At 41.5% G+C, this 23,552-nt stretch overlaps 1 protein-coding gene across 4 annotated transcripts in view; it reads left to right on the top strand.

Moving 5' to 3' along the window:
* Nucleotides 1–23,474, top strand: part of LOC117449212 (protein kinase C and casein kinase substrate in neurons protein 1-like) — a 47,870-nt gene extending 24,396 nt beyond the window's left edge. For 3 of the 4 annotated variants that reach the window (XM_034086696.1, XM_034086695.2, XM_034086697.2), the window contains 9 exons: nucleotides 11,134–11,263; nucleotides 14,740–14,896; nucleotides 15,078–15,313; nucleotides 15,969–16,124; nucleotides 16,589–16,764; nucleotides 18,109–18,229; nucleotides 18,335–18,441; nucleotides 19,422–19,720; nucleotides 20,897–23,474. In XM_034086696.1, the coding sequence (XP_033942587.1) occupies nucleotides 11,204–11,263; nucleotides 14,740–14,896; nucleotides 15,078–15,313; nucleotides 15,969–16,124; nucleotides 16,589–16,764; nucleotides 18,109–18,229; nucleotides 18,335–18,441; nucleotides 19,422–19,720; nucleotides 20,897–21,006 (1,422 nt within the window). In that variant the 5' untranslated portion in view covers nucleotides 11,134–11,203 and the 3' untranslated portion in view covers nucleotides 21,007–23,474. Of the gene's footprint in view, nucleotides 1–5,854; nucleotides 6,068–11,133; nucleotides 11,264–14,739; nucleotides 14,897–15,077; nucleotides 15,314–15,968; nucleotides 16,125–16,588; nucleotides 16,765–18,108; nucleotides 18,230–18,334; nucleotides 18,442–19,421; nucleotides 19,721–20,896 lie in introns of those variants that run through there. The other variant, XM_034086698.1, reaches the window with a different exon arrangement.
* The last annotated feature ends 78 nt before the right edge of the window (nucleotides 23,475–23,552 follow it).

Consider the following 23,552-nt stretch of genomic DNA (forward strand, 5'->3'; position numbering starts at 1 on the left):
TGAAGAGGTCGCCCAGGCTTGGTGGCTTGTTAACAGTAACATTTACACGAGTTTTTTATTTAGCTTCCTTCCTTATTTAACCACCAGCAGCACTTGTTTGGCTCCTGATTATTTATATCCATCCTCATTTTCTAAGCCAAAATGGCAATATTTGTATTTAGGATGAATCATTTATGTACGTGCCAATTCAAAGTAAGTTTCGTCTTCAATTCTAGCTTTTAAGTGCTGAATGATGTCTGTTTGATTGCATGTTTTCTGAGAGATGACTCCTGGTGCTGGTCCAATTACGAGTCCAGTCTTGATTTTTTTTAAAGTCTGAATTTAGTTTCAGACCTCAGTCACTGCAGGCAGACAGTCAGATTCTATGGCATCTAGATGTACGTTGGGATACACAGGGATGTAAGTTGATAGCAGCCTGGATATTCAGTTGTTGTATCTCCTGGGAAACTGCCCGGTGTTGTTGCTTGGAGCCATCGTCAGCATATTTCACTTGATCAAGGAGCTAATCAAGCAGTAACATGTGTCACATTGACTTTGGAGAGTGAACCAAAGGCTGAAATTACATTTAGAAGTCCTTTACTATTACGAGCGGGTAATACTTCTATTTATTTTCAATATAAACATGTTGGCTGACTTTGTATAAGTATATTTTATATTGTGTATATAATCATTTTAGATGCATATCCCTTTTAGTTAAAAATCTCTAGCACTTTCCATTAACTCCTCCTCCCACTCTCACCACTTCTCACACACACACACACACACACACACACACACACACACACACACACACACACACACACACACACACACACACACACACACACACACACACACACACACACACACACACACACACACACACACACACACACACACACACACACACACACACACACACACACACACACACACACACACACACGTCCAGGCGGTGTGCTTGAAGGCAGCCCATCAGTATTCAGTGCAGCATCAGGCAGCTAAACGGTAAGAAGGCGAAACGCTGGTGTGTTTGGAGAGCAGCATTTCCAGATTCACTGTTGCCTCTCTCTCTCCCTCCCTCCCTCCCTCCCTCCTTCCCTCCCTTCCTCCTTCTGCTTCCTCTCCCTGCTTGGACATTGGCAAAATCTGGACTGGACCCTGATCCTCCGTCCTCCGTGCAGCCTGCACTGCTGCATGTCTGCAGTTCATTCCTTCATCAGCAGCCATCACAATGTGTCTGTGCTCCCCTCCTCCACTCTGCCTCTCTTGTCCGTCTCTCTCGGCCCTTCCCCGTCTGTTTGTTAACCCTCTGTTCTCCACACTGTTCTCCACACTGTCACCAGGAGCTTGTGGCAAGAGGGAGTTACGTAAGCACTGCAGCAGCGCTCGGGACACTGAGCTAAATCGTGCGTGTGTACTAGGCAGGTCGTCAAAACTTATGTTTTTGCTCAACATAGTTTCCTTTCAACAGACTCTTCCTGTCTTTCCACCTGATCATCTTCTATATCTGTCCGCCTGTTTGACTCTAGCCATCTTTAAATATCTTACTGTTTACATTTCTGGAGGACACAAGGATCATTTTATAGTCCATGTTTTCAAGAAATCTTGTTTTTTTTAATCAGTTTGTCAAAAATACCTGCAAGACTGTCTACAGATGTGCTAGTGGCTATGAGAGGCTGTACTTAGGCAAGATGGTGTTTGCAGTTAACATCTGCATGCTAACACGTTAATGATAAGAAGGTATACTGTTGCCATGGTTACCATCTTGGTTTAGGATTTTAGCATGCTCACATTTACTGATTAGTGCTAAAAGTACAAAACTAAAATGTTTATTTTTGCAGCAATTTGATCATAAATTTGATTATGGGACAATTTCATTTTGGACCAGATGATGATGTTAAAGGAAAGATATTGCAACAGAGATAGAGTTATAATTCATCCGGAGGAAAGATTATTGCCTCTTGGGAGTTGTAATTTTGTCTTGACATTATTATGTACTCAATCTAATTTTACAGTGAACTAGATTATCTCTGATGCCTTTTTAAGAAGTTTGTACTGATGATCCAACCAACTTGAAAGCAGCCGAGTGGTTTTGCTTGTAGTAAATGTTGTAAACAAGGTCAGAGACAGTGAGTCATGTCGTCATGACTACAGCTCATTGATTGATCTGACAGAGGGACTCGGTTCATTCTCAGTGGGAGCTTTAGAGCATCTTGCTGCTAGTCAAAGCAGATGTTACTATTGCATTAATTATACTTACATGGTTTTAGCATAGACCAAGGAGCATAATTACTGCCAACAGCAAAATCTTCCTCCGAGAAGACAATGAGGTCATGATGAAGGAAAGACAGAAACAGTTTGATGTGAACTGACACTCCGTTTCTCAATCTCGAGGATTCTGGCTTCCAATCCAATATTTCAAGGATGCTAGTCATCGAGTGCCGCCGAAGGACTGTTCCAATCTCCAGCATACTTGGAATTCCACCGAGGCCGCGTCCTTGGTTTGGGGGAAATTTCGAGGCTGCACATGGGTAAACTTCGCGTCCTTAAAATCCCCACAATGCTTTGCGCACGGACCAATTTCAAAAACCCTTGCGGAGAATTGCTGAACCGACGCAGCACACATTTAAATGTAAGTATAGTGGCGTAGAACATGTGTTGGTAAATATGTTACTTTGTTGCATTTGTTTGTTATCACCAACAATGTGTTCCGTGAAAGTAAAGCAAGTTCAAAATTAGATAGACATTGTGAGGTATTTATTTTCGGTACAGTTTAGGTTGAAACCGTAAGAGAGAGTGGCACACTTGTTAGCCTGTTCCATTCTTCTTCGTTTTCCGAAGCCGTGGCTTGGAAGTATACTTGCTTCGTTTCTGAAGGAAGTGACTTGGAAGTACCAAGCCAGCATCCTCGCGATTGAGTGAATATGATTCACTTTAGACATGGCGATGGCTGAAGACTTGTTCTGTGAGAGATACTGAATGAAGATTAAAGGTTGGCTGTTTTTTTTTCATGTTATTATATTATAAATTGGATGCCGCTCAGGTCATGCCCAAACAGTTCTTAAGCTCTCTAAAGCCAATGTTATGATGCTCTAGTTCTTTTTAGATGTTCTCTCTCATTCTCAATGTCTGTTTGAATTAGTTTATATTAATATAATTATCCTGGTAAATGGTTAATATTCACATGTCCTGGTGGGAGACAACATTTGTCCATTTCTAGGCGTGTGGAAGGTAAAAAAAAAAAGGGTTGTGAAAGGTGTTGGTCTTTTCTAGGAGTGATTTACTGAGTGATTAGGCTCATTCTCTTTGAAATACATTTAATCATGATACATTATTTTGATAAACTGTTTTAAGAAACAAGCTTGAATAGTTCTATAGTTGTATTGTTTTATTAAGTCTTTTGTTGTTGTTGCTAAAACATATACCCGTTAACTATATCACTTGGCCACATCTTCTAAATAAGCCCATTTCATAGTGTCAGGCTATTACCTCGCCACCTGTGACATTCCATAGTCCTCGTATCAAACCATTTATTGGAGATTGAACCAGAGTGAAAACTGTTGTATGGGCTGGCTGATGAAAGTAAGCATGTTCAATCCCTTCCAGCTTTAAATGACCTGAGGCTGACCATGACCTCTGACCTCCCTGTGGGGACACGATAATATTTCCCCACATTTATCAATTAAATTAAATAGCGATGCATTTGTTGTTATTTACTCCCCAGTGTGTGTTCTGTTGTTCTGGGAGCTGAGCCACAGCTGACCTGGCTTACTCACAACATAGATATTGATTGAAAATGGATAAGAGGAAATAAACCCCCACCCCAGAAGGAATCAACAATGATGCACAAACTTGATTCTGGTGCAGCCGCCCTGAGCCCCACTGGAGGCATTCATAAACAGATTACTGAGTCATCCTGCACTTGTTTGAGAGACATCGTGACTCACTGCTAGCTTGCACAGGAAAAGCCATCTTTGGACGCTGTTACCTTATTATAATGCCTGCTCTTTATAAAGAGGCATTACAAATCTGAAAGCAATATGTGTTGACCAGTCGCTGTGTTTTGCTATGAAGACATTAATCTGCAGAATATGTGTGATATTGGAGGATTGAAAGGGACATTGTAACTCACAAGATGTGCTCAAATACATGGAAGTACTTGCACTTTACTTCTTGTTGACATTGAGCATTTCTTTATGTGAAACCAAACGGGCAGCACATTCTTCTTCTTCTTCTCGCTTGTGGAGGAACGAGAGAAGATGAGGGTTGTTATTTTCCCCCTAAATTCAGTTTCAGACTCTCCATTTGGATCAACACATCAGTTCAGATTTGACTCTCCTGCTCCATTCCCCAGCGAGCAGCGAAGAGGGCTAACGGCACGACACGTCCAGCTGATGAAAGCAACACAAGAACAATCCCTATCACTTCCCCTCTATCTCTGACTCCACCGCTCAGCCCAGATTGCTTCCTCCTCTTCAGTACGTCTCTATTTTGCACTTCACAAGTCCCTTTCCTGTGTGTGTGTGTGTGTGTGTGTGTGTGTGTGTGTGTGTGTGTGTGTGTGTGTGTGTGTGTGTGTGTGTGTGTGTGTGTGTGTGTGTGTGTGTGTGTGTGTGTGTGTGTGTGTGTGTGTGTGTGTGTGTTGCACATTCTCATGGACGTCCCAGGAGTGGACAGTGGGATGGACAGCTGACACCGCGTCACCCTACAGGCCTTCTTGTTGCTGTGTAAAGCATTGGGTCACATGGGCGGTTTAATGAGCGCGTGTGTGAAGTGTGCACAAGGCAGCTCTGTCTCCTGGCAACATCCAACAGCCTGCGCTGCGCCGTGAGATGAATCACATCTCTGTCCTGATGTGTTCAGCTCTCGCCCCGTGGCTCTATCTATCCTCTCAGGGACGGTCTGGCTGAGCAGCTCCATGCTTCCTCCTCGCTGCACCTCCTCTTCTCCCTCACCTCTCTCCCGTCACGTCCCTCTCTGCCTCCATCTCAATCTTCATTTCTCCTCCCCTCCTCCTCTCCTCCATACCGCCGTTGTCTCGCTCGGTTTCTCCCTGTCACTCCCTTTGCTTATATCTCAATGAAAGGCCTCCCTCTGTCTCTCTCCTTGTGGGTCCTCTCCCTCTCAGTCAGTAGAAGAGGAGGACATGCTGTGCTTATCAAACAGAATCCACAGACGAGTATAGTGCATCGTAAATCAAGTCCATATCAAAACATCAACTGAAGGCTTTTAGTACAGTTCATTCTCAAAATGTTTGACATGCCACATTCATTTTAAGTGCAGCCTTGGTAGCTTTTTCTGATCGCCTTAAATGACTAGATAGAAAGAAAGCATGTGCTGTCAGGAGATAGTGAGTGCTTGGAAATGTGCTGGAGTAAAGTTAGTTCATCTCTCTGAAATCTTCTTATGGTAACAAGCTTACATGTTTGTTGTGGTTCCCAGTCAGTGCTTTGGAAGGCTTGTCAGAGCTGGACCTTCTGACTGTGGCTGTGACATGTGTCTCCTCTGGATCATTGGTTGTCTTTAACTCTCTTAAAAGCATTCACGTCTATCAGATACCTGCAGTATTAACTGTCATGCTGCTGTGAACTCAGTGACAGGGCTGTTAGTGCCTGCAGTGCATTTGTGATGACTTTCTATCACCACTGCACAGACATGTATCCCCATGCAGAAACACACATTGCAACATGTGTGTGCAGCTCTCTTGTTAGCCAGTATATCATATCCTAATTACAGTTTCATATCACTTTCTTAACTCCAGGTTTTGTGTGTCGGTCTCAGTTGTCCTATCCGCGTCTTGGCTCTTCTTCCTAGCTCGCACCCTCCCCCACTAAAGCTACTCAAGTGGCACACTGCAGGATTATCCCTCAGCCTCGGAGACACGCCGGGTTGGTCAGACTTATCGTCCTGTCTGCATTCACTTTGGCCACAGAGGTCAATGGTGCAAAAGTAAAACTTGCAACCAAGGACACATCTGGACTACAAATTCATTCAAACATCCACAAGGAGTCTTTTCAGGGAGTGGTGTTTGAATTCAAAATCTGGGATTGTTTTTGGGTTTTTTTCAAAGATGGAGTCAACCCTGGTAAGTGGATGTGCAGAAGAATGTTGAGTTTCATACAAATGTGCAATAGTTTGAATTGTAGTAATTTGTCAGCTTTGGGCAACAATAACGCCTCTGCAACCGCAACAAAAGGCGTTGAATTACAAAAGAGATCGCTCTGACAGCAACAAGTGTTGTGGTCAGTGAGTGGGTTGTTAACAGTTTCAAAGCATCCAGTGAAGAAATGTGTCTTTTAGAGACCAGCTGTAACTTTATTATTTTATATATGCAATGTTTTGCTTGTTTCTTCTCATTATAAAGGCCTATTTCGCTATTACGTTCCATTTATATCACATTAGTTTTGCTAAAACATGAGTAATATCAGAAAAAAATCTTTTTTTATTTATAATGACTTCCATACCAGTCAATACAATGGGGAATGGGAGGTGTGTTCACAGTCATTGAGGTGGATTGACCTCAATAACTATAAGCCACTCTCCACAATGCTTATTACTCCAACCCCCCACTCTTATCTGCCTCATGGGACACACAGCAATCCCCCGTAACGAACCTAAACTGAGATGTATGTTCTGTGTTTTGTCTGTGTTGTTTAACCCAGTGAGCTAAGGGTGCTGGCTTGTTCTCACTGTCAGCTCTCAGGTTTTATATGTTCACCTTTTATGATATCATCCATGCTGCATTCTAGTTTGAGATTCAAGAAAATGTGTAGACTGCTGTCTGGGATTTAATGCCTTAATCCCAATGCTTTCTAGACCTCATCAAGTGTGTGTGTTGGTTTGAGTGTGAGTTTTGGTTAACCTAAGCCTCTGGATGCATTGGCTTTCGTTATGAGATGGGATTCTGGCATTGGGCCTGAGTTTAACTGGCTTTCACTTCACCAGGTGTTGTAATCGCGGACTCAGAAGCTAATTGGAGGACGGATTGAGGGACAGGCAGCCGGACCAATGGTGTTTGACTTGCTGAGATTAAGACTTGCTACTTTAGGGCTGCTTAGTTGCTTGGGACCTTCTTGCATTATTCAGTCTAATTCTATTTTATGTAGATTTCAGTGTGATATCTTCTTCAAACATTTATTAAATGCAATATAAACATTTGTGAATTTAAAGTAGATTGAGTCTTTAACATCTGCTGTTTTTATGATCCTGTCTTTGCTGAGAATAGAGCCTCAGACTAATCTCACCAAGTGCAAGCACTGTTGTTATGGAAGCAAATTAGCTGTTTTGAAATGTTCATGATCCTTACATGCAAAGAGAACTGACAGTGATCCAAAAAGGGGTGAAATAAGTACGAGCCAGTTTGTTTCATACATCCACACTTTCACCTATCATCGCAAGTAGGCTTTACTCTAAACAAATAGCATTGGTTTCTTTGGTTACACATGTACCTTATGGTACACAAATATTATTTTGGCAGCGTGATGTTATGAGCAAATCATCTTTAATGTTGAGTCTTACTGCGGATTTGTAATGGTTTAACATTTCTAGGATATTTATTGCCTTGCTTGCCAGGAGTTAGATGTGAAGATCAATACCACTTTCTTGTCTGTATGGTCCATAAGAAGCCTCGTCCAGTAACACTTCAGCTTTTACAGTTTAACAATCAAGATATAGTATGGTAATTAGTGAGCTATAGAGGTGCTAGTTGCCAGATGTTGTTACCTTTAACAATAGACAGCCTGTATGTGAGTAATATCTATCTCCTTATCTCCTTATATATTATATATATATAATATTCAACCAAAATGTCCAAAAAAGAAAACCACAAACACCAAAATAGCATATTTCTCATGGACAGGAGGAAGGCTATTTCGTGGTGCTGTACTTAATGTCTGTTCATTGTCATGACTTGTCACTATTAATGCAAATTAATCTTGGTAATTGGTTACTTGCTTTGTCTTACAATTATAGAAAATAAGCTGAATTCAAGATACAGAAAAGGTTCACAGCAGATTTTCTGTAAAAGTATATTCATGTAAACTTTAATATGCATATGTACTGTCTTTTGCATATAAATACAGACATTCACAGGTCTGGATTAGGACATTATCTGTACAAAACCTTAAGTATTTCTTTATGTTCAGTACAAATAATTAGAGAGAAACATTATGTAGTACCTTATTGTATCAAGCCCTGAGTTTCTCTGAGCTTTTCAGGAAATAATAAGATGAATTACCAGAAATACACTTTGCAGCTGATCCCTGTGCAACTAAAGAGTTCAAGTTGTCTCTGATTCAGAGTCTGATGCCAAATCATGAACTGGCTCTTTGGTATCTTGTGGTGTGCACTCTTGAAATATAGCCAATGCATGAAAGCCTCTACTGTTGGGAGCCCCACGGACTGTGAGGGCTGGAGACAGTAACCGAGGCTTTTGATAAAATACAGCTTGGCTCAATCAGTCGATGTTCTCTGGAAACACTGAGCGAGCAGGAATAGATTGCCTGTTCTGCAACCAGAGCCAATCACACCGGGTACGAATGCTCCCCTGATAACATTTTTGATGAGTAGACCCCTTGTGAAAACACAGTGTTGCAGCTACTACAAATACTGATACTCTCATAAGCTGACCTTGTAGCAGGGCTGTTTATTCTCCTCACAAGGACAATGATGTTGTTATATTATGAATAAGGAAAAGGGAGGTCAGGCTGGTTCAAATTGAGCAGAGAGTCATTTTACACGAGTCATTTCAGGGATGAAGGATGTTGCAGGAATGAGTTGACTGCGGAGGAAGTTGAAGGATGGAGCACGGAGGGTGCTGGTAATATTTTAAACTTCACATTTGTTGTGCTTCAGCCGACCGAAGAGTGCAGACTCAGCTTCTAATCTGAAATGGCCTCGAGTCATCCTTCATCTGCAGTGAACTCTGTCTATTACGCTATTTGACGAACATTAATATGCATTTGGGCCTACTAGGGATCACTAACTGTGATCATAGTAACATTCTAAGCAACTCATTATTGTTTTAATTAAAGGTTGCAATAAAGTGTGCACGACGATACGATACCATGTACTTTATTGTCCCCGTAAGGACATTTGTTCTGGACTCCGTCCTGCAGTTCCGCGTACATGTACATATACAAACATAGTGGACATTAAAGGTGGGGTACCCCAAGGTGGGGTAGGTACATTTGAGAAACCGGCTCGAGATCGCTCGAATTTGAAAATACACAACCGGAGAAAATCTGCCACTTCCTCACAGAGCCCCTCCTCCAACACACACGAACGCGCACATGACCAATGAGGGCACGAGATAAGTTTGTGCCCCGATGGAAGGCTGACAGGCAGGTAGGCCATCAGGTTGTACTTTTTACAGTACCACGGCTTCCACAGATGACATTTTTTTATGGATTTGTTGTCAAAGCACTTAAGATATTCATTGCTATCGGGATGTTAGGAGCATTCCATGGAATATAACAAAAAGTGTATCTCGAGCCGGTTTCTGAAACTTACCTACCCCACCTTTAAGAGACATACATATATATCATCAGTTATACACCGTTTGAACAAACGCAATACACAGACACACATACTGACAATGGCGACCTATTGCACAACCCTCATGGCCAACATAAGGATAAAGAGTGCCAGTAAGTTTCGCAAGGGTCGTCATTGTTCCAACACACACACACACACACACACACACACACACACACACACACACACACACACACACACACACACACACACACACACACACACACACACACACACACACACACACACACACACACACACACACACACACACACACACACACACACACACACACACACACACACACACACACACACACACACACACACACACACACACACACAGTCTCTTGATTAAAGCGTGTGGTTTAAATCAAGGACGAAACCTTTAACCAGACATAAATACACACACACTGCAGCACACGACAGGAGCCCGGGTCGCAGCAGTGCCGCGCCACCACCCATGTGGGCCACATGCAGAATAATAACCACAATCAACTGCATCTTATTAAGACAAAGAGATCTAGTCAGAGGAGAAATATTATCAACAGAAACGCATGTGATATTCTGTCATATGGTTGGTTGCAGTGCGATGAAGAGCTCTCCGTCCAGGGAAAGCCATTAGTCATGTGAGCAAAATGGATTCTGCTTCAAACTGAGTTCAATACCGATAAAGCGCCTCGAAGTCTCTTCTGTTTTAACCGCGGTGGTAAAATATCGACCAGACGTCAAACAAATACATATAAATCACCTTAAAGCCTGGAGGAAATCCAGCAGGGACTGTATTCTGTTGGGCTTGCAAAGTAATAGGTGATTAACCCACATCATTAAAGGACATCTACAGGTTTAAAAATAGGTTTGTTGATCTTGTATCCGTATATTTAGGGATGCACAATTATTTTTAACCCTCAATTTAAATCCAATAAGAAATCGAATGGACTATTTAGTTTTGAGTCTTTCTTTTGGTAATTGGCGTTATACCAACAAAACATGAACTAAAGATGTCATATTAATAACAATAGACAGTGGTATAATATAAACAGAGGACACTGAAACCTACTGTAAACACCGGCAAAATAGGCTGAATATATAAACAATGGTCATAGTAATATCGGGGGGCATTACAGCATCCTATGTTTACACACATGGGTAAACCTAGCGAAACGTGTACAGTGTATTTGTGAGTGTTTGTTATTGGACCATCTCGGATGTAATGTGTCAAAAGAATGAGTATTTGCTCAGTGAAAGCATCCAGGGTCAGAGCAGTGTGATGCATGATGGTCGTGATGCTCCACTCTCTCTGGTATCTTTTCTAGGACACGCCAATATAAGATGTCCTCTCTCATTCCTGAGGGCGCGGCGCTGTATGCATGGCGGAGGAGTCTATTTTGATCTCATTATTATAAACGTCTCGAATAGAAACCCTCACACTGAAAGGTTTCCTGTAGTTGCTAGGGAAATGTCCGACACCGCTTCTCCTCAGTGAGGCGCAGAGGCCAGTATGGTCTCCTAATGTCTGCTCATGCACATGCACTGCACTTCTTTGTTACTGTATTTGTGCTATAACGTCACTGACTGACATTGTTGTTGTTGTTGTTGTTCTCTTTGTGTCTTTCAGTGCATGAGGAACCCAGCTCTGCTGCAGAGGACAGGTTTAGTCATTAGAGTGCTTTGCCACATCCAGGAAAATGTCTGGCTCCTACGATGAATGTGCAGGCGGTGACGACACCATGGACAGCTTCTGGGAGGTAAACAATGTCATGTTTATTCTCAAGAGTTTTCTACCTGCATCCCAGGCCCTTACCCTCCTTTTTGTCTTGTGTTTATGTTGCTTCTGAAGGCAAACAGTCTCCACAAAAGAACGTTGAATGAAATATCTTTCACCAAGTTTTAAAAGCAAAATTGTTTCACTGAATCTCTGAAGTTTGAGCAAAGCTGTTCGATTCCCACTGAGACTCAATGCAGATTGTCACGCTGGAAGCCCATTCAAAGAATTCGGCACGGCCTTATGCTTTAAAGTAAAAGCAATCTTGCTTTAAGATGAGAACATTGATACAATATTCAAATATGCCTTGTTTTTCCACTTTATGCTAAGTAGCTGCTGGCAGAGCGTCTGAGTGGTATCTATCTTTTCATCCTACCTTTAGCAAGAGTATCTCCCAAAAGGTCTGGCTATTGCTTTAAACAAAGAGCTTTTTAAAGGTGACCTGATTAGGATTCCCTCCACCTCATTAAGCAGAACTGCAGCTACAAATATTTTGTGCAAAAGGAGAGTTGCAGAGTCTGTATTTTCGTCACAATAATTACAACATTTAAATATATGGACCGCCATATAGCTCATTGTTAGAGCTGGTGACCCACAAAGTTGGGATGCAAGCCTGCGGTCCCTTACGTCCCTCGTAAAGGTTATTCTAATTCAAAAATGTAATGCATTTACTGTAATTGCACAACTACATAACTAGTCTTTGGGTTTAACTAGTCTATAGAACATAGTTGCCTGTAGTCAGTAGTGTCCGTATAGGATTTGGCTTTTAAAAGGAATGAGAATGATAAGTAATTAAATGGTATTATTCAAATTTGTATATCTCTTGTATATTTCGACCTGGCATGTATGTCTAGGCAATTCACAAAATGAATGCTTACAGTGTTTCGGTCAATAAAGCTAATTTCTGTCAGAGGAGAACAAATCATAAAGGTTTGGATGATACAAAGTAAAAATACTTATAGTACATCAACACAATTATGAGCTAGTAATTGTGGATTTAGTCTTGCTTAGTATTTTCGTTGGTGTATCAGGCCGTTTCCATGGCAGATTTTTAAGCATAAACAAAAGGAAATTAGCTGCAAACGTCATTTTTTGGTGCATGATCCCTAATCATTCACGTTTGGAACAGAAAGTAAATGGAATTGATAATAAAGATGTCCTTAAAGATTTGAGACCCTGCTACAGACACTTCTTCAACACAATGATTCCTTATTTGAGCGAACACTAGATGTATTTTGTCACTTTAAGTATTGTAAATCATGCTTGCTTGTAAACATCATCGAAGTGCAATCCATCCTCACTTGTTGTGCTGAGATGCAGCGTGTGTACTTTTGACCCACCCCAAATGAGCATTAATGAATTCCCTCAGTACAGAGTCTTCTTTGTGTCAAGGCTCTTAGACGGAGACACAAAGGGCTTCAGTCAGCAGTCGCTCTGAGGGGCCTTTCAGCACATGCACCTGCCTGTAGCATCTGTATACCAACAACTCAGCCAGGCTCAGCTCATGGTGTAGAAATACCAGGAAACATTTTTTATTCTAAAATGTCCTCATCAGATACGTTGATATTTGATATACTGCGCAGTGATGGATGAGATCATCACCACACAGTGCAAATCAAGAGCTCAGGCGTGTTTTTATCTGCGGTGCCAGTCCACCTGCATGTTTTTGTTTGTGTGAGTTGGCACTGGCCGAAACTCACACCGTCACACACCTGTCTCACTGCCTCCCTGCAGCTCTCTCATCTCAAACAGTAATCACACATGCATGCTCGTGTCAGGACCAATCAGAGCGCAGCGCTGCAGCCAGAGAACACACCGTACAGGATCTCCTACATGTGATGATGTATGGATGACTGTTCGTGTTTACAGCACATACATATGCAGTGTGTGGATTCTGTTTATATTTGTCTCTACCTCGACGTCCATCCCTAAGAATCTGTCTGCCTGCATTACACCCCTCAAGAGGATTAAAGCAGTCACACACACACAAACACAAGCCCATGTCATTGCATAACTACACATGCACAGGCACGAGCATCCCCCCCCCCCCCCTCACTACCCTCCCTTCATCATGCACCATGAGCTCACGCCCCCTGCAGGCACTGAGGAGGCGGAGCCTGGCATGGCTCTTTTAAAGCGGTATTGCTTAAGGTGGCGAGATCTAACAGAAAAGGCAATCCGATCCTGAATGCTGTTATGTCTGCAAATTATGCTAATGGTCAAATATTTAGTTTTTATATTTATTTATATATTTGGAAATTAAATATTGCTGAAAAGCTTTTTAATGTGCATATCATATATTTATTTGACTATATGTTTCAGGATAAATATTCACTGTTGGTTAACATCCATTATAGGGTATGAAAGATCTGCCTATACCTAGAATCAGGAAACCATTGCCTGTTTTCTGTGGTGGTTTATGCACAACCATTCTGTACAGAAAAAACGTTCAAGTTATTGAATATTATTGAATATTCTTTATATTTTGTACACTTATTTTGCCCCTCCATCCATCCATCCATCCATCTTCTCCTGCTTATCCGTGGTCGGGTTGCGGAGGTAGCAGTTCCAGCAGAGAGCCCCAAACTTTCCTTTCCACATCAACCAGCTCTGACTGGGGGTCCCAAGGCGCTCCCAGGCCAGCGAAGAGATATAATCCCTCCACCTGGTCCTAGGTCTACCCCTTGGTCTCTTCCCAGCTGGACGTGCCTGGAACACCTCCCTAGGGAGGTGCCTAGGTGGCATCCTTACTAGGTTCCCGAACCACCTCAACTGGCTCCTTTCGACGCGAAGGAGGAGCGGTTCAACTCCGAGTCCCTCCCGGATGACCGAACTTCTCACCTTATCCCTAAGGGAGACGCCAGCCACCCTGCGGAGGAAACCCATCTCGGCCGCTTGTATCCACAATCTCGTTCTTTCGGTCATGACCCATCCTTCATGACCATAGGTGAGGGTAGGAACGAAAATGGCCCGGTAGACAGAGAGCTTTGCCTTCTGGCTCAGCTCCCTTTTCGTCACAACGGTGCGGTAAAGCGACTGCAGTACCGCTCCCGCTGCTCCGATTCTCCGGCCCATCTCACGCTCCATTGTTCCCTCACTCGAGAACAAGACCCCGAGATACTTGAACTCCTTCACTTGGGGTAAGGACTCATTCCCTACTTGGAGTGGACAGGTTTCCTGCTGAGAACCATGGCCTCAGATTTGGAGGTGCTGATCCTCATCCCAGCCGCTTCACACTCGGTTGCGAACCGATCCAGTGAGTGCTGAAGGTCCGATGAAGCCATTAGAATCACATCATCTGCAAAAAGCAGTGGTGCAATCCTTAGTCCACCGAACTGCAGACCCCCTCCCCCACGACTACGCTTCAAAATCCGATCCATGTATTTTGCCCCTGTGATATCATATATGTTAAGAAATATGTGCTTTCTGTTCCTTTCACCTCTTTATCCCTGTTCTCAGGTGGGGAACTACAAACGTGCTGTCAAGAGATTTGATGATGGCCATCGGCTCTGCAATGACCTCATGGGCTGCCTGCAGGAGCGTGCCAAGATAGAGAAATCCTACGGGGATCAGCTAACTGCATGGTCCAAGAGGTGGAGACAGCTCATTGAGAAAGGTCAGCACGGGAGATTTGGGTCAATAAAATATAAACCTCAACAAATGAATGTACCTTACGCTGATTTTCAATTTGCCAGAGCTCCGTTTACACAGTTTAGTGTAAGCTCTGTGGTAATATTTGACTGCTGCTTATTGCTCTGAATGTTTGATCTGGAATAAATCATTTTGTTCGGCCGCAGGCCCGCAGTACGGCTCTGTGGAGAGAGCCTGGCTGGCTGTGATGACCGAGGCAGAGAAGGTGAGCGAGCTGCACCAAGATGTGAAGAACAACCTGGTGAACGAGGACGTGGAGAAAGTGAAGAACTGGCAGAAGGAGGCCTATCACAAGCAGATGATCGGAGGCTTCAAGGAGGCCAAGGAGGCAGAGGAAGGCTTCAAGAAGGCTCAGAAACCCTGGGCCAAAAAGCTCAAGGAGGTGAGGGCGATGGAAACACATCCTCAACATCAATCATCATTTTGTTCTTGGTGTTAGAAGATGTACTCACCTCATTACCAGCTGCTTTCTGGTTCTTCTGTTCATATCTTGTCAAATCAACATCCATTCACTTATAATAATAATAATATTAATAAAGCTTTATTTATATAGCACTTTTCATACAACACATGCAGCTCAACGTGCTTTACAAAAGGACACATCACAAGTTAAAAATAAACAACAAGACATTCCCCTCAGATTATTTGTTAAGAACTTTACAGGTACATGCAGCAACATATAACATTTATATATATATATATATATAAGGTTAACAGACACAAGGAGGTAAAAGGTATGATAATAGAAATCAAATCAAATAAATAATTATTTATCTCCGACAGATACGACACAAAATAACTGACTCGATGCAACAATAAAAACCCCATTAAACAAGTGAACATATAGGTACAACAGAAATAAAAAGTAATAGTAATACAAATAATTCTAATAAAGGTTAAACGATTAAAATATTATCGATCATTATTAAACTTGACTTTATGGTCATAAATAAAATACAGGGGGAACCATGCCTTTCTTTTTGTTTGGTGACCAAATGTATATGAGACTCTGACACTGCCTGTGTTCGGTCATACAGATGGAGGCTGCTAAGAAGACTTACCACATGGCCTGCAAGGAGGAGAAGCTGGCTGCGGCCCGAGAGGCCAACGGCAAGACGGAGGCTTCTGTCACCGCGGACCAGCAGAAGAAACTCCACGAGAAAGTGGACAAATGCAAACAGGATTCACAGAAGGTACGAAGCGGAAAGATGAAAGTATTTTAGTTGGTTTAATTTCAGGCGAGTGAAGAACAAAGAGGTTTCTGCGTGTGTCTTATTTTGCTGGTCAAGGCTCTTTCTTATGCTTTGTACTAGTTCCCTGGCACGGTTTTAAATGGCTGTTTTTCATGTTATTTTGACATATTCCTACCTATATAAATAATGTAAGGTGTTGTGTAGTGATAGATAAATGCAGTGTGAAAGGAAAAGTGGGTTTTCATATTTGTGATGTTAGTATTTTTGGAGAACAGAACATTTTTGGCGCAACATTGCCCGTACTAGTTGCTCATTTTGATTGATTACATACATTTGGGATAATGCATTACCAGAATATCAAATAACAAATAAGCCAGCTCTTTAAATATAATAAATAATGCGACCATGCTGGGTTTTTCTCCACAGAGGCTTCAGTTTTCTGCTTTCTCTGTTTTCTGTCTCAGGCTAAAGAAAAGTATGAGAAGTCTCTGGAGGAGCTGAATAAGTGCACCGCGCAGTACATGGAGTGCATGGAGCAGGTGTTTGACCAGTGCCAGCAGCATGAGGTCAAGAGGCTGACCTTCCTCAAGGAGGCCCTGCTGGACATCAAACGCCATCTCAACCTCACAGAGAACGCAAGGTTAGCGGGGCGGAAAGAGACCCTTTTATTACGGCTTCATAGAGATGCTGGATAGGTTCACTGACTGTTTTCCCTGATATGTGAGTTAGCTGTTAGTCTTACCGCTGCACTCAACCTCTCTATTCCCACTCTTTCATATGTATTTTCAGTGAATTCCTATTTAAACTGTGTGCAATACGGCTAATAATTCCTTGAGCATGATCGCATACTGTACCTGTACCTTCAATCAGAAATAATCACATTGCAAACACAATTTATAATGGATTATCTTGATTTGTTGTGTCACATTCAGCACAGTTCACTTCAAACTGATTAATCTCAACACACTTCTCAACCAGGCATGCATTTCTCATTAGCGTCGAGTCTCACAGCACTAATTAATTGATTATTCAGCCAATGACGTTTCTGCCAAACTGAATTGTGTTCACAGTGAAAGCCTGTCATATTTTGTGCTGTTTTTAACCCTCAGGCAACAACAAAGCCAACCCAAAGTTAATGAGGTTTTGAATGATCCTTTAACAGACCTCCCTTCATTTGCAGTCATGAATCAAGATGTTTAAAGGGATTGCGTTGTACTTAATCCTGACTGGTGTCATTTTTCACGTTGAATATGTTTCATTAATAACTATTTCATACCGCTCCTTAGCGCTTTATGACCTCACTAGTATTGCCCTGCGCAACTGAGTATCATGTTCTACAAATGCAATAACCTACTTTGAAATAAGGACTTAAAGTAACACATTACTTACCACCCTTTAGCATTATGAGCAGAAGCCATTATCATTATTCAGTTCGATCTTGATCACCACAGCTACTCTAGACAATATGAAATTGGCTTGAATTTAATTCAATGAAACATTAATCAATCATGCTTAACTATTCTTTTAGGATTACTGAATCATTTAATGTTCTGTTTTTTATTATTTTAATGTTTGAAAAAAATGTGGATCATGTTGTGCTCTGAGCTGAATAATACAACAGACTGAGGATGAATATATTGTCACTGTATTTTTATAAGAAACCCAGTCATATGGTTCATCCCCTAAATACGGTCAGAAAACTACATGAACATGTCCTCATATTAAGGTTGTGTGGCTACATGAACAAATATATCCTTGTCAGGGATTATTAGGCTGAATCAGACCAAATACTTCATCTGTTGAGGGCTTCAGCAGAAAACTCAAGGAGACACTTCAGTTTTGTCAGGACCCGATGTTGGATCCCTCTCAGCCCAGATTTGGAGCTCCATTGTGGCTTCTGTTGCCAAATTGGCAGCCCCTCCCCCCCCCCGCGTCTCTGCTGGCACTTTCATTGTCAGTATTTGTTCCACTTTCCTCTCCTCAGCTATGCCGCAACATACAGAGAGCTGGAGCGCACGATCCTGGGTGCAAACACACAAGAGGACCTGAAGTGGTTCAGCAACAACCACGGCCCCGACATGCATATGAACTGGCCTGCATTCGAGGTGAAATATCTATACTGTCATAAACACAAACACTATATACCTCTACTCTACTTTATTACTATTCTTTATTGTAAGTTTACCCCTTGTTTGTATTCTCATCTCCAGGAATACAACCCAGACCAGACCAGTGCTCCTCCAAAGAAGAAGAAGCCAGACGGAGCCCCACCCACTCCGAGCACCGACCATGTGGCTCCACCTGGTGACCGGAGCAGGTCAGTAATACATCTTTATGATCACATTGAAGCACTCTATTTAATTATGAACATATATCATGCCCACACATTTCATTATTAGATTGAATAAAGTGAAGACATTATTTGAAATCATTGAAAGATTAGATTGGTAATACTAATATATTTGAGTGTTTGTCAAAAATAATTAAAAATACTTTATTGACCCCTGGGGGGAATTTGGGAACTGTTACGGTTTCTCAATTATAGATAGAAAACCTAGAGAAATTATAAGATCAATAAGACATTTGAATGTAAAATGTGGATTCTACTCAATACTACTACTAATGTTAAAATATATACATACATGTTACAATAAATATTTTTTACTGAAAGAGGAGGTTTACAAATAAGTATGTGAAAATGAAAGAATAACATAAATAAGAATATTGGTTGAAATGTATAGTATAAATAGATTATTGAAGGATTCAAATCAGATATGAACAGAATATTTTGTTGTGGTGCATCTCAGCAGAATAAGTCTCTTATTGTACTGTTCTTTAATGTATTCTGCATCTCATAGTTGCGTTAGTCTTCTATGACTTCCCCTGTCCTGCCCATTGGTTCATAATAAATACATTTAAAAATGGGTCTCACTGATACACTTTTATTTTATCTTAAGGCACAAAACAAAGACACTCAAACAGGAGTAAATAGTGTTTATGTTTGGGACTCATTGTAGGTGCAGATTTAGCATAATAGTGTGTATTGGCAGCAGCAGAATGATGCTTGTGGGATCAATTCTGAATAAGCTACAGTTCCCATGTTCATGATAACAAGGAGAATGTCTCCCAAGGCAACAGTGAGTTTTATTGATGTGTTTTAAATCAGTTAGATCTGTGGCACAGAGGAACTACACTGACACTACTTATTACAAGATCAATTCATCATTGGTTTGACCTTTTCATGTGATTTGTTTTCTCTTCAAATAAATCTCTCCCTGCATTTCCTCTATCCTCCAGTGTGAGCAGCTATGAAAAAAACCAAGCTTACTCGACTGAGTGGTCCGATGATGAGCAGCCCGCTTCTTACTCTGGCAACGAAAATGGCGGAAACGGGAATTCTTTCGAAGATGATTCCAGCACTGGGAAAGGGGCCGGGGTCGGGGCCGTGGCCGGGGCTGGGGCTGGGGCCGGGGCTGGGGCCGTGGTCGGGGCCGTGGCTGTGGCTGTGGCCGTGACCGTGGCCGCGGCCGGGGTCCGCGTCCGTGCTCTGTATGATTATGAAGGCCAGGAACAGGATGAGCTCACCTTCAAAGCCGGTAAGTAATATGATGTGGTGCCTGTAAGGGAAACTTCTGTAGCAATGGAGAGTCAGGACTCAGAGAGACACGGGACGAGCAGGAGTTCTGATGTCAAACAGTGTCCACCATATTACAGTCCATCCATTAATTTATGATCTAATTAAAGTATAGTAAAGAACCCTGGAGACAGGACTTTTAAGATAAGATGACATAAAACAGGTGGTCAAAAATGTTTAAGTCTGTCCTATTTTCTATTCTTAAGCTCCCTTCCTCTTTAGAAGATAGCAGTAATTAGTCAATAATTGCCACATGGAAAACAAATTACAGGCACTTTCCCCCAATTAAGGAGCTGGTGTGTGGAAATAGTGACGCAGTGACATGAGCAACAACTTAAAAACAAGCTTTGCACTAAAAAATAACTAGATGCACTTACTTTCTCATTTGCAAAGCTGATTTTTATAATCTTTAGAAGCCTGCCTGTCTGAATCCATGTTAACTTGCGATCGGTCTTCTTCTTCTTTGCACTTTTTTGTCATATTGCTGATTTTCTTGGGGCTTTTTCTCCTTATGAAATTATGAAACCAGTGGCAGGAATTGTATTGGGTCACACATGTAGTTGTGCATGTGTGAATCAAACAAAGTATTGTGCGTACATGTGAACAAACACTTCCATAATGTCAAACAGTTTCTTAAGTAACTAGATACAATATGCAAAATCCAAATGATTAAGAGAAAAAAATTATGGGTCTTTTTTTTCTGGGAATGCGAGAAACCTGTTCCCTGTCTCAATTTCCGTCAGTGCACTGCCATGTTTTATACTGTCAACACTTGCATATATACTTGTATAGTGCATTGAGCAACCGCTGCTGGTTCCTCCACTTCTGTTACGTAGCCAAGATGGCTATCATTTATAGTTTTTACGTTCAAACTTTTTTACTGTTATGAGTGCACAATCTGGGTACTGCATTTTGCCCTACTTCTCTGTGTGACGCACTTATGCACTCAAAAAAGCAAGTCTTAGTACAGAGATGTGCCAATTGAGACTCATTTGGACTCATGCCCTTAGTTTTGCCCTAAGATAAAGTAGAAAAACAGACTGTATGGAGTGGTATTCACAGATATCATAATTGAGGTTTACATTCACTTTTTGACAGAGGACTGCGTGTTGATTACGGAGTGGTGTCTCCTTCACAGGTGATGAACTGACCAAGACTGAGGATGAAGATGAGCAAGGCTGGTGTAGAGGTCGCTTGGACACTGGCCGAGAGGGACTGTACCCGGCCAATTACGTCGAGCCAATCTAGCCGCGTTACTGGACAAGGACACGGCATTGGAAGCAGCTTGAACTGTCCCGTCCAATCGCACCCCGCACATAACCAGAGACTTAAGAGCAACACATCCCTTGCCCAACAGATGCGCCGAGCAGTCTTGCCTAAATAAAAACTTAGTAACCTAAAAGACAATATATCAGTATAATATATTTTATCCAGCATTTGGGGTGGGTGGACTTTCACATTTAAAAACAGGAGCAGCAGTTATTCCAGTATATACACACTCAACTATACCATCAAGTCAGTGCAGGAACACATTGCTTCTCTGTGTAGCTGTATTTAAGGTATAATGCAGCTTATTTAAACTTGCAGTACGCTGCAGTCGTTTCTCTTGTGAAAATGGGAAGATAATATAATCAGTTATACCCATCCGACAAAGACGAGCTTCTCTAACCTGCATTGTGTATATACAGTGTGATGCCATTTCTGTGTAGCATTTTTAATGCTGTGTGTGGTCAGTCGTCATTCTTACATCTGGAATACTGTGTAGTGTTAAAGCACCACAAACAGTATCCTCTATTTTTGTTCTGGTTTTTTTTGTTTTTCTTTGTGATTTGGTCCAACCTCTCTTCCGGTGTGTGCAGTGCTATGTGTTTTAACTGTTTCTGAACTTGCATAGCAGCATGTGCTATGCAAAAAACTTGCATTCCCTGAATCCTGCAGCCTTCTTACGGCTTCAACTTGATGCAACACTTCTACTGCAAATGCAGAAGTCATTTTTTAGCATCACAATCTTCTGGACATGCTTCTGTTTTCATGAATGGAAGCTTGTTGATGAACTGATTTTATGTTTGTTTGTTTAGTTTTTGACATGTTTCTTTTCTTAGCATCACAACCTCATTGACAATATCATCTTCATGCAATCCAAGGAAAGGAAACAGTTTCTGCAGAAGCTTTCATTCTTGGTTCAGTGATTCAGGTCTCATTTTAATTCACTACTGCTTACAAGAAACACGATACATTCCCTCTGAGCGAACCCGGATCAAGTCATCTTCTTGGGGTTTTAGGAGATGGGTTCTGAACAATGCCGAGCACATTTGACCAGAGCAAGAGGCCAATGGAGGCATGTTATTGTACTGCTGACGGTTGTCTGAAGATCGAAGCCTCTTCAACAGGACATGAATGTATGTTTGGGCTTGAAAGAGGGCATGTTGTCTAAACATGGTTCTCCACCGTCATTTACAGTAAAGCCCTACCTAGCAAAAAGCACTAGTTATGTGGTCCGTTTCCCTGCTGAGCCAAAGAATGCCCCAATACCATCACCTTTCTGTTTTCTCTCCATGCAATAACTTTACATATCACAACAGCTTCAGTGAGAATCCACCCAAACTTAATTTGTCCGCAAAACACCGCACAATGACACAGGGAATACATTTGTCACCAGTATTGCACTGCCTGGAAGATGACTCTTGCACAGTGCATTACATGGTTATTTTTTAAAATCTTGCTACATAGAAATTAAGTAATAGCAGGAATTTGCATCTGATGTTAAGTGAGTTATCATGCAAAGGGTTGCACCTAAATCTCTGATTAGATGGGAGAGATGCTTTTTATAAGTAGAAGTGTTAAAGTGTCACTGGACCAACAGCAGTCAGATGTGTTTAGCTCTGTGTCTGGAACAGGATTTGACAGGTTTGGGTCTCACACATGAGGAGAAACACATCACCAGCTCACAAGTTGTGTCTTAGGGTAAAGCTGTCCAGCATGGCAAAAAAGACTCCTATCATTAAACTGTCCCACTTCCTTGATGCGCGTATGCACACAAACACACATACATATTAAATACACATACATTTAATACAAGATATACACAAACACGCAAATTCAAACACATGCTCCACATTACCAGGTTAATATTTTGGGGGAAAACTTCTTCATCGAGTGCGTATGAGTTATGTAATGTAAGGAAGAAAAAAAAAAAGTTCCCAAAAAAACTGCAAGTGATTGACTATTAAGACAAAATGTTGTGTTATACATGTAAATGTGATTCATTAAAATATCAGCAATGGAAACATGTTAAATAATAGATATATATCGTATGAATTTCATTGCAATGGAATTGTCAGTGTATCATACAAGCGTGACGTTATCCCACGCTGTCAGATTTGTATATGACGATGTAATTTAAAGATTATATTCTATTGTAACTGTACAACTGTGTTGAGTTGAAAAATGAGACCTAACCATGTTGAGGCAGTAAAAGGTGTACATGTAAATGCTTTTTTATGTTGATGATCCCTTCCTTATGCACACAGGGGACAGCAGCTCATGTTGTGGAAACCCTATATTAGAGGTCTAGAAGATGTATGTTCATAGTTAGTGATGTACTTTGATCTCCTAACTGGTGTAGTGCCTGTTCATCTTGATGTAACAAGAAGTTCATTTAAATATGCATAAAGATGATTATGATCACAGATAATAATGAAAATAGAGATGAGAAACCCGACTCAGATTTGTTGTGATGGTGTCGATATTTTTGCGATATTGGTTTGAAAGGGGAAACAAGTTTGTTGAAAAAA

This window comes from Pseudochaenichthys georgianus, chromosome 7, assembly GCF_902827115.2.
Source record: "Pseudochaenichthys georgianus chromosome 7, fPseGeo1.2, whole genome shotgun sequence".
NCBI lineage: Eukaryota > Metazoa > Chordata > Actinopteri > Perciformes > Channichthyidae > Pseudochaenichthys > Pseudochaenichthys georgianus.